General features: G+C 38.9%; 1 protein-coding gene across 1 annotated transcript in view; it reads left to right on the forward strand.

Annotated features, from left to right (window-relative positions):
* LOC150090289 (6-phosphofructo-2-kinase/fructose-2,6-bisphosphatase-like) overlaps positions 1 to 20469 on the forward strand; it is a 260154-nt gene that overhangs the window by 126649 nt on the left and 113036 nt on the right. The window contains exon 10 of the mRNA XM_090369065.1: positions 6563 to 6667. Within this exon, the coding sequence (XP_090225191.1) occupies positions 6563 to 6667 (105 nt within the window). The remainder of the gene's footprint in view (positions 1 to 6562; positions 6668 to 20469) is intronic.

Raw genomic sequence — 20469 nt, forward strand, 5'->3', positions numbered from 1 at the left:
TGGCTCTCTGTCTTCTAACTTCTCCACTAATGCCGGTGTCCCCCAAGGTTCAGTTCTTTCCCCCACTCTTTTCCTCTTGTGTATCAATGACCTTCTCCCATTAACTTTATATCCTATCCATAGTTTTGCTGATGATAGCACATTGCATTCAACTTTCCATTTTGAGAAACCTTGTCCAGCTCAATCAGCTTCAAGTTCTCGAAAATCTGCTGCCAATTCCTTAAATGCCGATCTTCAGGTAATTCTCCAGTGGGGCAAAGACAACTTAGTTGATTTCAACCCTTCTAAAACTCAATCTTGTCTTATATCTCGCAAAAAGGATTCTTCTGCTCCTATGCTTATCTTTAGTGACACTCCGATTTCTAGGCAAAATGATATATCTCTTTTGGGGATTACCCTGACTTCTAATCTCTCTTGGCACAAGCACATTACAAATATTGCTTCCTCTGCATCAAAAAAACTTGGTTTTCTCTTTCGCTCTCGGCATTACTTCTCTCCCAAACAGCTGCTCACTCTGTATAAATCGCAAATCCGCCCTGCCATGGAATATTGTTCCCACATCTGGGGTGGTGCCCCCAAAACCCCTCTCAGGCTTCTTGATTTCATTCAGAAGAGGGCAGTTAGGTTAATTAATGATTCATCTCTAACAGAGTCTCTCCACTCGCTTTCTCATACACGCACTGTTTCTGCTGCATGCCTCTTCTACAGATACTTCCATGGGCACTGTTCTTCTGAATTGGCTTCTATAATTCCCGCTCTCTCTTTCAAAACAGTCCGAACACGTGCCGCCACCAGCCAACATCCATTTACTGTCCAACTTCAAACCCACAGAACCAACTTTTCATCTTCCTCATTTATTCATTCAACTGCCGTTTTCTGGAACAACCTTCCTTCATACGTATTTCCTGAAAATTACAATCTACAGAAGTTCAAGTCCAATATCAACAAATATCTTCTTTCGTCTTCTCAACCTCCAACCCAAGCACGGTACTAAGTACTATAGGTTATAATACCTCTCGTGTTTGGGGTTCTCATAAAAAAAAAATATCCAAGTTTGAAGATGATACAAAGGTTGGCAGGGTTATTAATGACAGTAAAGACAGTATCAAATTGCAACTGCGTCTAGATTAGTTGGGCAAATGGGCTGAAAAGTTGCAGCTGCAGTTTAACATTGACAAATGCAAAGTACTGCATATGGGTGGCAGTAACCAAATAGAAACGTACCAACTTGTGTGGTACTTTTTCCAAGTACCACACTTTTTCTTTTTGACTTGTACCAAGTCAAAAAGACCTGGGGATAATTGTGCAGTCAAATACGAAGTTTGCTGACCAGTTCAGACTGGCTGCCAGGGCAGATCATGGAGTCTTGTCAATGATATATAGCAATTTTGCTAGCAGGGACAGCAAGATGATTATACCATTGTACAAGGCAACGGTCAGGCCACACCTAGAGTACTGTTGACAGGTCTGGAGGCCACATTTTAAGAAGGATGTAGAGTTGCTAGAATGAGTACAAAGAAGGGCAACAAGATCGGTGAGGGGAACAAAGGGGTGCTCTTACCAAGAAAGGCTTAAGTTCTGCAAATTGCAGCACCTGGAGAGTAGGCACTCATGAGGTGATCTGATTGAGGTGTATAAGGCCTTGAATGGGTTGAGTAAGCTGTATGCTGATGGGATTCTTCCTCTTGGTCAGATTAAGAACCTGAGGGGCCATAGATTAAATTGAGGAAAGACAGTTGTAGAATGGATTTGGGGAAGTTTACCTTTAGCCAGCGGGTGGTTGATTGGTGGAACAGACTTCCATTTTTTGGTTGTGGAAGTTGATAGCCTAAATAAATTTAAGGCTGAGCTGGACAGGCATTTGGAACGAATGGAGGGGTGAAATGGGAGTTTTTTTTCCAGCTGATGCTGCATAAGCTTGCTTTCTTGCATCATATGACTCCACTAATGCTAATGATCAGCACCAAGCAGTGCTCCTTCAGGATGACTCGAACAGGCTACAAGAATATTCAATAAAGTGGAAGCTATGCTTTATTACAGCAAAATGTAAGGTTTGAATAGCAATCCCAAAATAAATTATATGCTTGTTGGGGTTGAATTAAAAACAGTAGAGAAAGAAAGGGTTCTGGGAGTTTTAATAATGGCAGAAATGAAGTTTTCTGAGCAGTATAAACAGGCAGCTAGAAAAGCCCCTGGTGCTCTATTGCTGATTTATCAGACATTTTCCGTAGATGTATGGAGGTCTTAGTTTCACCGTATAAGGCAGTTGTAAGACATTTGGAATATCATGTTCAAGTATGGAGCCCTCATCTGCAAAAAGACATTGAGCTTCTTGAAAGTGGCCAAAGAAGGCATTTCACATGGTGAGATCAGCAAAAGGGTGACCATACAAGGAAAGACACCGATTGTGTGGTCTTACAGGGCTTGGTAAGCTCAATCAGGTCACCTCTAACTTGACTGAGGTTTATAATGCTGCACAGGTTTTTATTGCTGCACAAATTGGAGCAGTGTGGCATTGGAGGCAAATTGCTGCTATGAATAAAGGGGTGGTTGAGGGGGAGAAGACAGAGAGTGGTAAACAGTGGACACTGTTCATCATGGACTAATGTTATTAGTGGAGTCCCTCAGGGTTCAGTGTTGGGTCCATTATTGTTTTCTGTATTTATAAATGATATTGATGATGGTATATCAAGCTTAATGTCCAAGTTTGCAGACGATACGAAGGTTGGCAGGGTTGTCAAGGACACTACTGACACTATGCTGCTGCAACAGGATCTGGAAAGGTTGAGCAGATGGGCTTCGAGGTGGCAAATGAAGTTTAACATTGACAAATGTAAAGTACTACATATGAGAAACAGCAACCCCAGAGCAACGTATCAACTCTGTGGTACTACACTGACAGTGGTAGAGAATGAAAGGGACCTGAGGGTGGTTGTGCAGGCAGATATGAAGTTCTCTGAGCAGTGCAGACGGGTGCAAGAGTAGCTCATGGTGTATTGTCAATGATATACAGGAATTTTTCTAGCAGGGATAAGGAGGTGATTATTCCCTTGTATAAGGCAATGGTCAGGCTACACCTTGAGTACTGTATACAGGTCTGGAGGCCTCATTTCAAGAAGGATGTAGAGCTGCTGGAACGAGTACAGAGAAGGGCAACAAGATTAGTGAATGGAACAAAGGGGTGCTCTTACAAAGAAAGGCTTAAGTTTTGCAAATTACAGTGTCTGGAGACTAGGCACCAGCGAGGTGATCTGATAGAGGTGTTTAAAGCCTTGTATGGTTTGAGCATGCTCAATGCTGATGGGATTCTTCCTCTTGCTCAGAATAATCACCTGAGAGGGCATAAATTCAAATTGAGGAAAGACAGATGTAGGATAGAAGTGTGGAAATTTGCCTCTAGCCACTGGGTGGTTGGTTGGTGAAACAGACTTCCATCCCTTGTCGTGGAAGTTGATAGCGTAAATAAGTTTAAGGCTCAGCTGGACAGGTATTTTGAATGAACAGAGGGGTGAAGTGGAAGTGGTTTTTTTTTTTTTTTTTTCTGGCTGATGCTGCATAAGCTTGCTTTCTTGCATCAAATGCCTCTACTAATGCTATTGCTAATAAGGCTCTGAGAGAGCTTAGTAAAATGAATGAAGGTGGATTTTCTGAACTCGGAGCATACATTTAAATTATAGGGGAAGAGGGTTAAACTAAATTGTAGGACATTTTCTTTTTAGTCAGTGAGTCATTGATTTCTGAAACAGGTGGCCTTTGCAGATAGTTGAGGCTGATAGTTTGAATAAATTCAAAGGTCAACTGGATAGTTACCTATGTGAAGAGGGAAGCAAAAAATTTGTTTTGTTATGTACTATTTCTTTTTTTCACCCTGTGCAGCAAAAGCCTGTGATTTCTTTGCACTTTATGGCTATTACTATTACTACTGTTACTATCTCTGCAGGGAAACATTGGATCATCAAGTCAGCAACACACAAGCACACCTCCTCTCCAATATATGAACAATGAAAATGCCCACAGCATTTCACCCTCTGAAGCTCTGATCCAGCATCTGAGAGCTATTCTGCTGTCATACTTCCTCTTCTCTGCTACAATGCATTGAAATGCCACTTCCAAGGTTTTGGTGACTGATTTCCTCCAGAACTGGTCCTTCCAGTGACCCAAACTCTGGTGTGATGTGGCATTCATTTCTGCAAATATGCCACAGATGCTGCTTACAGATGTGCTACATAGCAGTTTCCTGCTGTGTTAAATGTGTAAATGCTACTCCATGATGGTGCTCCCAACCAAAATACTGTCCAGCTATCATGGTCTTATTCAAACTACTTGTCAATGACTGAATTGTCATCTGTACTTTCTTTGTTTTGCATGCATACCATATAAAATTCTTCTGCACATCTTTCTGAAAAAACTAATTACCTGTACCCTTTTTAGAAAGGAAAATGTGCTGATTTTCTTTCATTTTGCATGTACTATTTTGTGCCACAAAAACTCTGCATTTCATTTTACTTCATAATATACAGTATTTATTATTTGTTTTTGTTTTAATTTTTTAGCATTATTATAGTATCTTATTTTAACCTTTTTAGTTTTTCTCTATCATGCATCTTAGAATAAATTCAAGGATACTTAATTTTTTATAAATTTGTAACACTCAATGATATAAAATTCTAGCCTTTTAGGTTGTGGTGGGTTCTGTTGCCCTGTTATATTTGTAGTAATCAATAAAGATATTTATTCTTCTATAGATATGTTGCCAAGGTGCATAGAAGAGCAATGGGATTAATTGGGGGCACAAAAGGATATTCTTACTAAGAAAGACTATGGTTATGTAAATTGCAGTCTCTGGAAAATAGGCATTTATGTGGTGACCTAATTGAAGTATATAAGGCTATAAAAGGATTAAGTAAACTAACTGTTGATGGCATCTTTACTTTTTTTTTAAGATGACACACATGTGAAATTTGCATTCGGCAAGAGTGTTTATTGTTGGAACATCAGTATGAATTAGCATAGCTTACATCATTACTTATTTTGATAGTTGATCAAACTTGATTGTTGGAATTAACTTCCTCCTTTTGCTATGGAAGTGGGTAGTTGGAAGAAATTTAAAAGTATGGACAGATTATTAGAAGGAATGGACAATTAAAGTTGTATTATTTTGTTGTTGTTGTTATATAAGCTTTGTTTCCTTGCATTACGTACTATATGCTAATATTAATAACCAGTAGCGTAGCTACCATTTTTCGGGCCCAGAGGCAAAGAACATGTTCGGGCTCCTACTTAATTAATGAAAATTGCAAAAAGAGGAGACAGCCAAAGACACCGGGCTCCTAAAGGGCCCGGAGGCAATTTATACTCCACATGATACTCAAATATATTGGGTATCATGTGGAGGATTTGTATTTTACTGCCTCTAATGATTACTTCATGTTCATTTATTTTCTTATTTATCTATTTTATTTTTTAATGTCATTTCTTATATATATGTAAATCAGATGGTAGTAGTGGGTTTGACGTGCTTAAGTTGCACGTATACTGCCATCTATAAATATATTTTCTGTATCTATATAAGCTGGTTATAGCTAGTTAAGCTTTCAGTATGTCTGTGGTATGGCTTTGCTCTGGAGTGCTAGTCTGTTCTATTGTTTATTTTTCGCTGCATAAGGACCACTGCTATGCAAATGCTCTGCATTTGTGGCTTGATCGGAGGAAGGAGGGGTGTATAGGTCCTTTGATCGGTTCGTCTATGTGACGATTTGTCTAGCGATTGAAATACAGTGATTCCATGACCATTATTGGCCTCATGGTCCTCTGTCCATATGGGGCATAATGGTCAGTCTATTTTTATTTTATTTTGTTTTAGTAGTTTGATTAGTCTCTTTTGGTGATATTTCACGTTTCTCGGAACTAGTACTTTACTAGGAGGGTGCCACTAAATTGTTATACAATTGGTTCTATATTTTAAATTTTAAAATGGATTTAAATTATATTCTAAATTATTAGGACGCTTTCGGCTACAGTTTTTGTCTTGTTACCCTTTCTCTGCCCTCCCTATTACAATTAATTATTAGGTTTATGTTAAATTTTTGCTCTACAGTTTTGCCATACTACGGGCATTTGTATTAATTTTTCAATATGTAATTTCAGTAATATATATATATATATATATATATATCCTTAATAAATGGGCACTGAAAAATCTATCTGCCCTGGGCGCCAAAATACCTTGGTCCACTGCTGGTTAATAATGAAAATTTTAAATATAACCCAACAACCAAATATTCTTAGAGAGGGCAGTGCATGAAGCTGGAACCTAATAATTTGAAGATTTCTGTCTGTAGGTGTTTATAGGTAATATAAACAAGCATTGCATTGTCTATGTAGAAAGAATATAGTATACAGTCTAAATAAAATTTTTAATGTAATTAAGGGGAGTGGTGGGGGAGAGAGAGATATTAGTTAACTTTATTTCTTTATATATAATGAAGAAGTAAATAATGTGATGAGCAATAAAACTAGTGTATATTCTGATCTTCTGCTGTATATCTGATTTTGTCAATAGGGTATTTGTGATGAGATGACCTATGAAGAGATAAAGGAGAAATATCCAGAAGATTTTTATGCACGAGATCAGGATAAATTTCATTACAGGTATCCAAGAGGTGAAGTAAGCATAGTTTTTTTGCATCATCTTTTTAATTTTTTTTGTAAGTTTAGGGTCAGTTAACATTTTGATAATTTAATTGTAACTCTATACTTCAGAAGCATTTTCTTACCTTAACAATTTCTAGTAATGACATTATTGATTCATTATTACACTAAATTAATGTTTTGTTTCAGAGTCATCATCTATTTGATGGAAACTAAGGAATATAAGGAAATTAAGCTTTTAAGTAAAGGAATGGAAGGCACCTCCGTAGCCAGGTGGGTAGGAGCAGCAGTGCGAAGCACACGCTTCTTGATTAGATCGGGGTTCAAGTCCGTGATCACCAAATACAGAGGATGCGGAAAGGTCAGGGAATGACCACCGCATATCCTCGTAGCAATATGGCCATAGTTACTAATGCTACTAAAAACCAAACAACAACAACAAAGGAATGGAATCACCATTTCAATCAGGTGTTGGAATAGTTTCATAAAAAATTTTTTCCACTGCATTGTAATTTTCTGTCCTGCTGTCTTTGGGAAGCTATGTACCTTCCAGTGACAGAAAACGTGTTATTCCTCAAGAGTGTTATTCATTTTTAATCAAAATTGACTCAGGGGCTCACATCTGGTGAGTATGGGCTTGGTACACCCAGGGTCTTGAGCTGGATATCATCATATCCAGCTCAGGGCCGTTATCTGTAATCATCACGATATCTGTAATGCCGTCTCTGCAGATGGTCTTATGAAGATAGCACCATAAATGAAGCTTTCGCTCAGCCACAGTCAATCGTTATGTCTTCTTTGGGTAATTAGCGATGCTAAAAACAGTCTTCAAGTCAGATGAAGATTTTATCTCATACTTTACAGTTTCAAGTTTCACATACTTCCTAAAATATCAAAAGAAGAAGGTAATTAGGTTTAATTCCACAAACTCAGCGGAAGTTTTTAATTAACTGTAATTTATATTTTTAAATTATGTTTTATCCTCTGCCATATACTAAAAAATTAAAAAAAAAAAAAAAAAAAAAAATCGAAAACTGAGTAACCAGCTTTCCATTAGTAGGAAATTCGCTGAAAAACCTGGTTAACCAGTTTTGGTTATACCTAGTTTGGATGCTCTGTTTCAGATCTTAGTTTGCTCAAAGTGGGGTTGCCAGATATAGAAGGTTGAGATACGCTGTTTTATATGATTCATTCCCTTTTTATACTCTTCAGCTGTAAGAGCCCAGAGGAATTTACAACTTTATTGTTATGGCAGCCAAATTGAAAAGTACTCAGCAGCTGTGCATTTTTCTGGCAGTATATGGATTTGATTATGAGACAGGGTAACAGTGATCATGTACGATACTGTAGGTGGAAAACTTGGTTCTTGGTCTTCAGGGAGCAAACCTCTCCCTGAAACTGCAGAAAGATGTGGTAATTTTATTTGATTAGTGATCATGTACCTTACCCAAGGATCACAGCCAGATACCTCAAAAACTAAAATTTTAATATAATATTTCCTATGAGCCTTATTTGTTCCTTATCATCAGAATTATCACCAAAATTATATTAAAATTGTTGTTTGTTAATTCTGTAAAGACTTTAGGTCGATTTCTCTATGCCGTATGAGAGGTTCAACAAGATGTAACATTTAATGACTTTTTCTGAGTTTCAAGTTAATTCCTCTGGATTTCAATAGGTGTTTCATATTGCTGAAAAACAACAGATCTTGCTGTTTTTATTCTGACTTCAGTTTCATTTCATCCATCTTGTAGGGCAATACCTATATCATATTGTACTAACCCATTTTTGCAATTTAGTTATTGATTTTAAATTGATTATTTGTTATATCATCTAATTTTTTACTTAAGACTATTGTTTTTATTTTTTTCTGCTAAGAGTGGTCCATAATCTAAATTCTTTTTATTTGCATTGTTAATAAATTTTTGCAAGTTTTCAAGCTACAAAAATAGTGTCTTTAGCATACCTTCAATTATTTATTTATGTCCTTTTTCCAGCATTGGTTCTTTTGATTTTTTTCAGTTTCTTTAAAAATTTCTGTTGTTATCTGTATGAATGCCTCCTTTGATCATTACAAGATGGTAGTAGACATTTGTTGGTTGTTGTTAGGAGTACCATATGTTTGAATCCTGATAGCAGCTGTAGAATGGCACTGCCTAGATCATATTTGCTGTTGACTATTCCAAGCCATAGTTTTAAATGATCAGATCTACTTATGATGGATGCATAAAATAACTTTCACTGCAAGGTACGTTTTTCATCCATTTTACTTAAATTAAATTAATCAAGTTTCTTTTACTTCAGCATTTTCCTCTATACATTAAGCATTATAGAAGGTCCATCACCATCTTGACTTTGTAATGCTGTAATTCAAGATGGCAACAGACATTCATTCGTTTTCACTAGTATTGCCATGTGCTTATGTCTTGTTAGTGTGCTCTTTATATACAGGAGGGTATTGAAAAGTTAGTAGCCTCATAATGAAAATAAAATTCTGAATATAATCTTCTCTTTTTAGTGGAATTCTCATAATAGCATACCATTTTGGTGGTAACAAATACTGGGTAATTGAGAATGAAAAAACCCAGTGGTAGTGGCTGACATAAAGACTGGCTAGTAGGACAGTTCACGGGGTTCTGTCAAGGTTGAAATGATGTACATGTACATCAGCTTTGTTGACATAAGTAAAGTGCTATTATGATTATCCCATTGTATAAAGCAAGTAGAGAGCACCCTGTAGGGCTGTTTAACTGTCCATCCAAATTGTTTTTTTAGCTCTGAAAATTCATGTTCTTTTCTTTGGATTATCATCAAATAATGTGGACTCGACATATTCAGTCTAAAAACAGGAATCACCTGTGTAAGTTTTGTGTTATGTAAATGATCAGATCTACTTATGATGGATGCATAAAATAACTTTCACTGCAAAGTATGTTTTTCATCCATTTTACTAAAATTAAATTAACGAATGATGTGTTACATCATTCGAATGCAGTTAGTTAGTGTTTTTTTCTATGGGTCAGGCTGTACTGGCTTCCATAGATGGACTTCCATAGATGTAAGCAGTGTGAGGAAATCAGGCGACAACTCAGCGTTGTTATGGGCCTATATGAGAGCTTGAATGACAGGGTGGATGCCCTCGAAGGATCTAAATTGAAGAGCCCATCAAGCTATCAGCTGCCCACATCAACGCCAGAGCAGCTTGCACTTGATCATCACGCAATATAGTGGCAACCCCCAAGGCAGAATGCACTGGTCCCACAGGAACTAGTAGTTGTTGGCGACTATTGTCAGAAAAACAGGGAACATGGTATGTATAAAGAATAGGTGGAACAGGACCAGGGTATGTCTGCCAGGGGCAAAAGTTGATGATGTTGTAGAGCGGAAATCATCTTTTAAGGGCACAAAAAGTGATATTGTTGTACCTGTTGGCACTAATGATATTAAGAGTAGGGGACCAGTGGAATCATAGGTCACTTAACAATCATAGGTCACTGTTGAAAAAAAGCCGTGAATTAGGGTTGAATTTGAAAGTGTCTGCAATTCTGCCCAGACACTATAGGAGGGAATATATGATGAGAGTCTTGTCGATCAATTCGGCCCTGAAAAGATTGTGCAAGGCTCAAGGGGTAGACTTTTTTTCAGCCTGGTCTGTACTTGTTAACAGAAGAGACTGCTTCTACAGGGATGGGATACACTTAAATAGAAAGGGTGTAAGAATATTTGCTGATGCTATCGAGGCAGTGTTACATGGGTCGGAAAACTGCTAGCTTGCGGGAGGGATACAAGGACTAATAGATTAACAGTAGCCACTGGCAGAGGGGAAGTGATTCTTGTACTGCTTCTATTAGAATGAGCAGCAGCCTGGAAAACAAGATGTAGGGTATTTCAGAGACATTAGCATTAGCATTAGTAGAGGCATTTGATGCAAGAAAGCAAGCTTATGCAGCATCAGCCAAAAAAAAAAAAAAAAAACACCCACTTCCACTTCACCCCTCTGTTCGTTCAAAATACCTGTCCAGCTGAGCCTTAAACTTATTTAGGCTATCAACCTCCACCACAAGGGATGGAAGTCTGTTCCACCAACCAACCACCCGCTGGCTAAAGGCAAATTTCCACACGTCTATCCTACATCTGTCTTTCCTCAATTTGAATTTATGCCCTCTCAGGTGATTTTTCTGAGCTAGAGGAAGAATCCCATCAGCATTGAGCATGCTTAAACCATTCAAGGCTTTATACACCTCTATCAGATCACCTCGCTGGTGCCTAGTCTCCAGACACTGTAATTTGCAAAACTTAAGCCTTTCTTCGTAAGAGCACCCCTTTGTTCCATTCACTAATCTTGTTGCTCTTCTCTGTACTCGTTCCAGCAGCTCTACATCCTTCTTGAAATGAGGCCTCCAGACCTGTATACAGTACTCTAGGTGTGGCCTGACCATTGCCTTATACAATGGAATAATCACCTCCTTATCCCTGCTGGAAAAATTCCTGTATATCATTGACAATACTCCATGAGCTACTCTTGCAGCCCGTCTGCACTGCTCAGAGAACATATCTGCCTGCACAACCACCCCCAAGTCCCTTTCATTCTCTACCACTGTCAGTGTAGTACCACAGAGTTGATACGTTGCTCTGGGGTTGCTGTTTCCCATGTGTAGTACTTTACATTTGTCAATGTTAAACTTCATTTGCCACCTCTCAGCCCATCTGCTCAACCTTTCCAGATCCTGTTGCAGCAGCATAGTGTCAGTAGTGTCCTTGACAACCCTGCCAACCTTTGTATCGTCTGCAAACTTGGACATTAAGCTTGATATACCATCATCAATATCATTTATAAATACAGAAAACAATAATGGACCCAACACTGAGCCCTGAGGGACTCCACTAATAACATTAGTCCACGATGAGCAGTGTCCATTGATTACCACTCTCTGTCTTCTCCCCCTCAACCACCCCTTTATCCATAGCAGCAATTTGCCTCCAATGTCACACTGCTCCAATTTGTGTAGCAGTCTTCCATGTGCAACAGTATCAAAAGCCTTTCTAAGATCCAAGTATATAATATCAAAGTTATTCCCTGCATCCAGTTCTTTTGTGACTGCATCATAGTATCCAATCAAGTTGGTCAGGCAAGACTTCCCCTTAACAAAACCATGCTGTGTCTGAGCTATAACTGAAGTCTTGTCTAAATGATCCTGCAGTGCTTCTTTAACCAGTGCCTCCATTAATTTTCCTGGAACAGAAGTTAAGCTCACAGGTCTATAATTACTTGTGTCAGCCTTTGATCCTCCTTTGTGAATTGGGGTCACATTTGCACATTTCCAGTCTATGGGTACCTCCCCTGAGTTCAAGGAAGCTCTCATAATTATGGCTAAGGGTTTGCTTACTTCCTTTGCTGCCTCCTTTAATATAACTGGATAGATCCCATCCACCCCAGGTGCCTTTCTTGTGTTTATCTTCAACAGTTTCTCCTCCACTTTACTCCCAGTTATTTCAAGATTCTGTAGCTTACTGCTAGAGTTGAATACACCTCTGGCATTCCCCTTGCTGAATAACTCCTCATGTGTGAATGTCGATGCAAAATATTCATTTAGTTTGTTAGCTACCTGAGCAGGATCATCAACAGTTGACCCATCAATATCAAGTGGACCAATCTGATTCATCCCCTTCCTTCTAGAGTTTACATAAGTAAAGAACTCTTTGCTGTTTTTCTTTGCATCCCTTGCCAAGGATTTCTCGTAATCTGCCTTCACCTGCCTAACCTCCTTTGTAACTTGGTTGCATATCAACTTGTATCTATCATAGGCTTCTGTGTCATGTGTTAATTTGTAAGTATCCCATGCATTTTTCTTCTCTGCCTTATGTCTCATTAGTTCATCTGACATCCATTTTGGCCTAAACCTTGAACAATATTTCTTAGTTGGTATGTAAAGCCTAGTAGCTTCCAAGATAAGTTCTTTGAATGCTTCCCATTTTGAATTTGCTGTTGGTAACATCATCAGTTGGTCCCACTGTAAAGAATTTAAATACTGTCTCAGTCCATCGTAGTCGCCTGTACGGAAGCAATAACCCTTCCCTTTACCCCTAATGGTAGTTACCTCTTTGAGTAAATCCCACTTCAGCACATTGTGATCACTGCCACCTAGTGGTTCATTTATCTGCAGATTCTTAATGCATGAAGAATCACTGCTGATAATCAAATCAAGAGTATTACTCCCTCTAATTGCCTCCCGAACATGCTGATGTAGAAAACAATCATCCAATAAATCCACAAAAGCCCTGCTAGTGCGTGAGTAACCAGCCCCCAAATTCCAGTCAATATCTGGGAAATTAAAATCTCCCATTATAAGACTCTCTGATTTACTGGCCCACTCTATTTCCCTGTACAGTTCCTTATTATACTCATCAGAGTCATTAGGCCTATAGCACACTCCTACTCTCAATTTTGATCTCCCAGTGCTTATGTCACACCAAACTGACTCAACACTGCACTGTCCAGCGATGTCGACTGGCTTCACTTCCTTGGTTTTTATGTGTTTCTTAACTAATAGCATAACCCCTCCCCCCTTCCTATCCTGTCTATCCTTTCTGTAGACGTTGTACTCCCCAAATTGCAGTTCTGCATCCCTTATATCTGTGTGACACCACGTCTCTGATATCCCAACAATATCTGCCTTTGATGTTTTGAGCAATACCTCAAATTCATCAAATTTATTTACTAAACTCCTAGCATTGGTGTACACACAAGTATACCTGCACCTGTTTCTATTCTTAGCTACCCTAACACAACCCATGTGTTTACTTGTACCGCAATGGCTCCCAGCAGTCTCTGAAATACCATGCATCTTGTTTTTCAGGCTTCTGCTCATTCTAATAGAAGCAGTGCAAGAATCTCTTTCACCTCTGCCAGTGGCTACTGTCAATCTATTGGTCTTTGACTAGCCCCAAGCTAGCAGTTTTCCGACCCACCTTACACTGCCTCGATAGCATCAGCAAATATTCTTGCACCTTTCTATTTAAGTGTATCCCATCCCTGTAGAAGCAATCTCTCCTGTTAACAAGTACAGTCCAGGCTGAAAAAAATTCTACCCCTTGAGCCTTGCACAATCTTTCCAGGGCCGAATTGATCGACAAGGCTCTCATCATATACTCCCTCCTATCGTGTCTGGGCAGAATTGCAGACACTTTCAAATTCAACCCTAATTCTCGGCTTTTGTTCAGCAGTGACCTGTACTTGTTAAGTAATTCTGCCGGTCTCCTACTCTTAATATTATTAGTGCCAACGTGTACAACTATATCACCTTTTGTGCCCTTAAAAGATGATATTGGCTCTACAACGTCATCAACCTTTGCCCCTGGCAGACATACCCTGGTCCTGTTCCAGAGACTTCTGGGAGTCATTACGATACAAGTAAACACATGAGTTATGTTAGGGCAGCTATGAATAGGAACAGGTGTACACCAATGCTAGGAGTTTGGTAAATAAATTTGATGAATTTGAGATATTGCTTAAAACATCAAAGGCAGATATTGTTGGGATATCAGAGACGTGGTGTCACACAGATATAAGGAATGCAGAACTGGAATTTGGGGAGTATAATGTTTACAGGAAGGATAGACAGGATAGGAATGAAGGAGGGGTTATGCTATTTGTTAAGAACACATAAATCCAAGGAAGTGAAGCCAGTTTACATCGCTGGACAGTGCAGTGTCGAGTCAGTTTGGTGTGACGTAAGCATTGGGAGATCAAAATTGAGAGTAGGAGTGTGCTATATGCCTAATGACTCTGATATCGAATGAACGGAGGGGTGAAATGGGAGTAGTGGTTGTCTTTTTTTTTTTTTTTTTTTTTTTTTTTTTTTTTGGCTGATGCTGAATAAGCTTGCTTTCTTGCATCATATGCCTCTACGAATGCTAATGCTAATGAGTATAATAGGAAACTGTACAGGCAAATAGAGTGGGCCAGTAAATCAGAGAATCTTTTAATGGGGGATTTTAATTTCCCAGATATTGACTGGAATTTGTGGGGTGGTCACTCACACACTATCAAGCCATTTGTAGATCCATTGGATGATTGTTTTCTACATCAGCATGTTCGGGAGGCAACTAGAGGGAGCAATACTCTTGATCTGATTATCAGTAGTGATTCTTCATGCATTAAGAATCTGCAGACAAAGGAACCACAAGGTGGCAGTGATCACAGTGCTGAAGTGGGATTTACTCTCAAAGAGGTAACTACCATCAGGGGTAAAGGGAAGAGATTTTGCTTTTGTAAAGGCGACTGCGGTGGTCTGAGACAGTATTTAAATTCTATACGGTGGGACCAGCTGATGATGTTACCAACAGCAAATTCAAAATCGGAAGCATTCAAAGAATTTATCTTGGAAGCTACTAGGATTTACATACCAACTAAGAAATATTGTTCAAGATTTAAGCCTAAATGGACGTCAGATGAACTAATGAGACATATGGCAGATAAGGAAAATGCAGTGGTTACATATAAATTAATGGGTGACATGGAAGCCTATGATAGATATAAGTTGTTCTGTTACCACGTCACAAAGGAGATTAGGCAGGCAAAGGCAGATTATGAGAAATCCTTGGCAAAGGATGGAAAGAAAAACAGTAAAGAGTTCTTTACTTATGTAAACTCTAGAAGGAAAGGGATGAATCAGATTGTTCCACTGGATATTGATGGTTCAGCGGTTGATGATCCTGCTCCAGTGGGTAACAAACTAAATGAGTATTTTGCCTCTACATTCATGCATGAGGAGTTATTCAGGGAGGGGAATGCCAAAGGTGAAGTAAACTCTGGCAGTGAGCTAGATGATTTTAAAAGAACTGAGAGGAAAGTGGAGGAGAAATTGTTGAAGATCAACATAAAAAAGGCACCCCGGGTGGATGGGATCTATACAATTATATTAAAGGAGGCAGCATAGGAAGTAAGCAAACACTTAGCCATAGTTATGTGAGCTTCTTTGGACTCAGGGGAGGTACCCATGAACTGGGTACCTCCCCTGAGTGCAAATGTTACCCCAATTCACAAAGGAGGATCAAAGGGGTGACACAAGTAATTATAGATCTGTCAGTTTAATTTCTGTTCCAAGAAAATTAATGGTGGCACTGGTTAAAGAAGCACTGCAGGATCATCTAGACAAGACTTCAGTTATAGCTCGAACACAGCATGGTTTTGTTAAGAGAAAGTCTTGCCTGATCAATTTGATTGGATACAATGATGTGGTCACAAAGGAACTGGATGCAGGGAATAACTTTGATATTATATATTTGGATCTTAGAAAGGCTTTTGATACTATTACACTTGGAAGACTGCTGATCAAATTGGAGCAGTGTGGCATTGGAGGCAAATTGCTGCTATGGATAAAGGGATGGTTGAGTGGGAGAAGACAGAGTGGTAATCAATGGACACTGCTCATTGTGTACTAATGCTATTAGTGAATTCCTTCAGGGTTCAGTGGTGGGTCCATTATTGTTTTCTGTATTTATAAATGATATTGATGATGGTATATCAAGCTTAATATCCAAGTTTCCAGACGACAAAGGTTGGCAGGGATGTTAAGGACACTAATGACAGTACACTGCTGCAGCAGGAACTAGAAAAGTTGAGCAGATGGGCTGAGAAGTGGCAAATGAAGTTTAACATTGAGAAATGTAAAGTGCTACATATGGGAAACAGTAACCCCAGAGTAACGTATCAACTCTGGTACTACACTGACAGTGGTAGAGTGAAAAGGACCTGGTGGTAATTGTGCAGACAGATATGAAGTTTTCTGAGCAGTGCAGACAGTCTGAAAGAGTAGCTCATGATGTCTTGTCAATGATATACAGGAATTTTTTTAGCTGGGATAAGGAAGTAATTATCCCCTTGTATAAAGCAATGGTCAGGTCACACCTTGAGTACTGTATAAAGGTCTGGAAGCCTCATTTCAAGAAGGATGTAGAACTGCCTGAACGAGTAGAGAGGACGGGCAACAAGATTAGTGAATGGAACAAAGGGTTGCTCTTACGAAGAAAGGCTTAAGTTTTGCAAATTACGGTTTGGAGACTAGGTACCTGCGAGGTGATCTAATAGAGGTGTATAAAGCCTTGAATGGTTTGAGCATGCTCAGTACTGATGGGATTCTCACTCTTGCTGAGAATAATCACCTGAGAGGGCATAAATTCAAATTGAGGAAAGTCAGATGTAGGATAGTTGAGCAGAAATTTGCCTTTAACCAGCAGGTCGTTGGTTGGTAGAACAGACTTGCATCCCTTGTTGAGGAAGTTGATAGCTTAAATAAATTTAAGGCTGAGCTGGACAGGTATTTGGAACGAATGGAGGGTTGAAATGGGAGTGGTTTTTTTTTTTTTTTTTTTTTCGGCTGATGCTGCATAATCTTGCTTTCTTGCATCATATGCCTCTGCTAATGCTAATGTCTCATTAGTTCATCCGACATCCATTTAGGCCTAAACCTTGAACAATATTTCTTAGTTGGTATGTAAAGCCTAGTAGCTTCCAAGATAAATTCTTTGAATGCTTCCATTTTGAATTTACTGTTGTTAACATCATCAGTTGGTCCCACCGTGTAGAGTTTAAATACTGTCTCAGACCCCCATAGTCACCTTTACAAAAGCAAAAATCCTTCCCTTTACCACTGATGGTAGTTACCTCTTTGAGTAAATCTCACTTGAGTTAATTGTGATCACTGCTACCTAGTGGTTCCTTTATCTGCAGATTCTTAGTGCACGAAGAATCATTACTGATAATCAGATCAAGAGTATTACTTCCTCTAGGTGCCTCCCGAACATGTTGATGAAGAAAACAATCATCCAATAAATCCACAAAAGCCTTGGTAGTGAGCGACCAACCCACAAGTTCCAGTCAATATCTGGGAAATTAAAATCCCCCATTATAAGACTCTGATTTACTGGCCCACTCTATTTCCCTATAGTTTCTTATTATACTCATCAGAGTCACTAGGCCTATAACTCCTACACTCCTACTCTCAATTTTGATCTCCCATTGCTTATGTCACACCAAACTGACTGAACACTACACTGTCCAGTGATGTCGACTGGCTTCACTTTCTTGGATTTTGTGTATTTCTTAACTAATAGCATAACCCCTCTTCCCTTCCTATCCTGTCTATCCTTTCTGTGCACATTGTACTCCCCAAATTCCATTTCTGCATTCCTTATATCTGTGTGACACCACGTCTCTGATATCCCAACAATATCTGCCTTTGATGTTTTGAGCGATACCTCAAATTCATCAAATTTATTTACCAAACTCCAAGCATTGGTGTATATGTAAGTATACATGCACCTGTTCCTATTCTTAGCTGTCCTAACACAACCCATGTGTTTACTTGTACTGCAATGGCTCCCAGCAGTCTCTGATATATCCTGCATCTTTTTTCTTCAGGCTGCTGCTCATTCCAATAGAAACAGTGCAAGAATCACTTTCACCTCTGCCAGTGGCTACTGTTAATCTATTAGTCCTTGTATCCCCCAAGATAGCAGTTTTCCGACCCACCTAACACTGCCTCGATAGCATTGGCAAATATCCTTGCACCCTTTCTATTTAAGTGTATCCTATCCCTGTAGAAACAGCCTCTCCTGTTAACAAGTACAGACCAGGCTGAAAAAAATTCTACCCCTTGAGCCTTGCACAATCTTTCCAGGGCCAAATTGATCGACAAGGCTCTCGTCATATACGCCCTCCTATCGTGTCTGGGCAGAATTGCAGATACTTTCAAAGTCAACCCTAATTGATGACTTTTTTTCAACAGTGACCTGTACTTGCTAAGTAATTTCGCCGGTCTCCTACTCTTAATATCATTAGTGCCAACGTGTACAACTATATCACCTTTTGTGCCCTTAAAATATGATATCCGCTCTACAACGTCATCAACCTTTGTCCTGACAATAGAGTCACCAACAACTACTAGTTCCTTTGGGACCAGTGCGTTCTGCCTTGGGGGCTGCCCCTGTGTTGTTTGATGACCAAGTGCAAGCTCTGGCATTGGTGTGAGCAGCTGAGAGCTTGATGGGCCCCTCACTTTTAATCGTTCGAGGGCATCCACCCTGTCCTTCAAGCTCTCATATAGGCCCATAACAACGCTGAGTTGTCGCCTGATTTCCTTACAATCCTTGCATCGCGCACACACAAAGACATCCCCCATGGCAGTATCATGTCCCGTACGCGACTGCTCCACAAACATCAAGCAAGTAGTGCCTTTTAATAGGCTGTGATTCAGAGGGCAACTGCCCCCCTCAGTTCTCCCCTGAGCCACAGCACTCCCATTAGCTTGAGCCTTTTGCTTTGCTGCTCTAGTCTGAGCATGATTTCGATTTAATTTCAATAAAATTTCAATTTCAGTACAAAATTAAAACCGTAAACTTATATCCTAACAGCTATTTACGAACGGTAAACGCGTGGATTTGATACCCTTTCCGATACTAAGTAATACTTACAAAATCTCTATCTAAGTTACTTTAAACTAAGTATTGTAAATAGGAATATAAAGCTACTCTAGAAAATAAGTTAATATGCCAATTTAAGCTAATAAAACAGAAAATAAATCAGAAGAAACTTCTCTGTTCCAGAAGCGGCAAAAATGTTCGTCCGCACAGGCTACTTTCGTTCTCGTTCTCGTGTTTAAGTATTTGAATGCATTGTGCAAGCTCAGTGCTGATGGCATTCTTCCTCATGCTCAGACTACATATATGGGGGGATCATAAATTCAAATTGAGGAATTTATGGTTGCAGGATAGATGTGCAGAAGTTTTCCTCCAGCCAACAGGTATTTGATTGTTGGAACAAGCTTTTGTCTGTTGTGGAAGTGGATAATTTGAATAAATTCAAGGAAGAACTAGACAGATTGTTTAGAGGATGGACAAGTGATTTGGAAGGTTTTTTTTTTTTTTTTTTCTTTTGGCTGATGATTTATAAGTTTGTTTTCTTGCATCATTTGGCATCACTGATACTAAGGTGACTTTAAGGTATCAACAGAGGTAGAGGTCTGTGTGAATACAGCCTTAGTTTTCACAGGAGAATGCCAAAGGCCAACATCACCAACTGCAATCAGGGTCTTGCCTTGTATGGGAAAATGAATGGCATTATTGATTCATAGAGGAGTCGAAATTGCTTCTATGTAGTACAAATCTCTCTACACCTTATAGTGATGAAATGGGAGGGTGTGCAGGATGTTTGAGGAATGTGTATTGCTGGAGTGTATTGTACTAACAGTTAAATTTGGAGGAGATGGGGTTATTGTGTAGGGCTTTTTCTTATGGTTTGGCCTGTAACCTTTGTGGTTATACTGTTGTTGGTAGTATTGGGTTTAATGACACAATTGTGGTTATGCAGTTAACCATGGTTGCCAATGCTTACATTAACATTTTGGACTTTTCCATGCTTCCTATAATGTGGCAGTTTTTTGGTATAGATCCATGTTTGTTTCAACAGGATAATGCCCTGTACAGTAATGTTTTATAGGCTTGGTAGTATGAGACCTTTGTCCTAAATTATTATTTGCAAATGGTTTAGCCCTTGTGTCGTTAAGCCCAATACCAACAACAACAGCAAATGGTTTGATAAATTGAAAGTGCTTGATGCAGGCAATGTTCCCCAAATATAGTACTCAATAAACCAAAAAATTGTACAATTTCACATAGTTTAAGATTTATTTATATTTTATTTATTTATTTATTTTATAATATTGTAATACTTTATATATTCATACTATATATATATATATATTATATAATAGTATATTTTATATAGATACATATAGTTTTATTGTACATACAGAATAA

This window comes from Mastigoproctus giganteus, chromosome 2 (assembly GCF_048544385.1).
Source record: "Mastigoproctus giganteus isolate SK-2022 chromosome 2, ASM4854438v1, whole genome shotgun sequence".
In the NCBI taxonomy this organism is placed as follows: Eukaryota; Metazoa; Arthropoda; class Arachnida; order Uropygi; family Thelyphonidae; genus Mastigoproctus; species Mastigoproctus giganteus.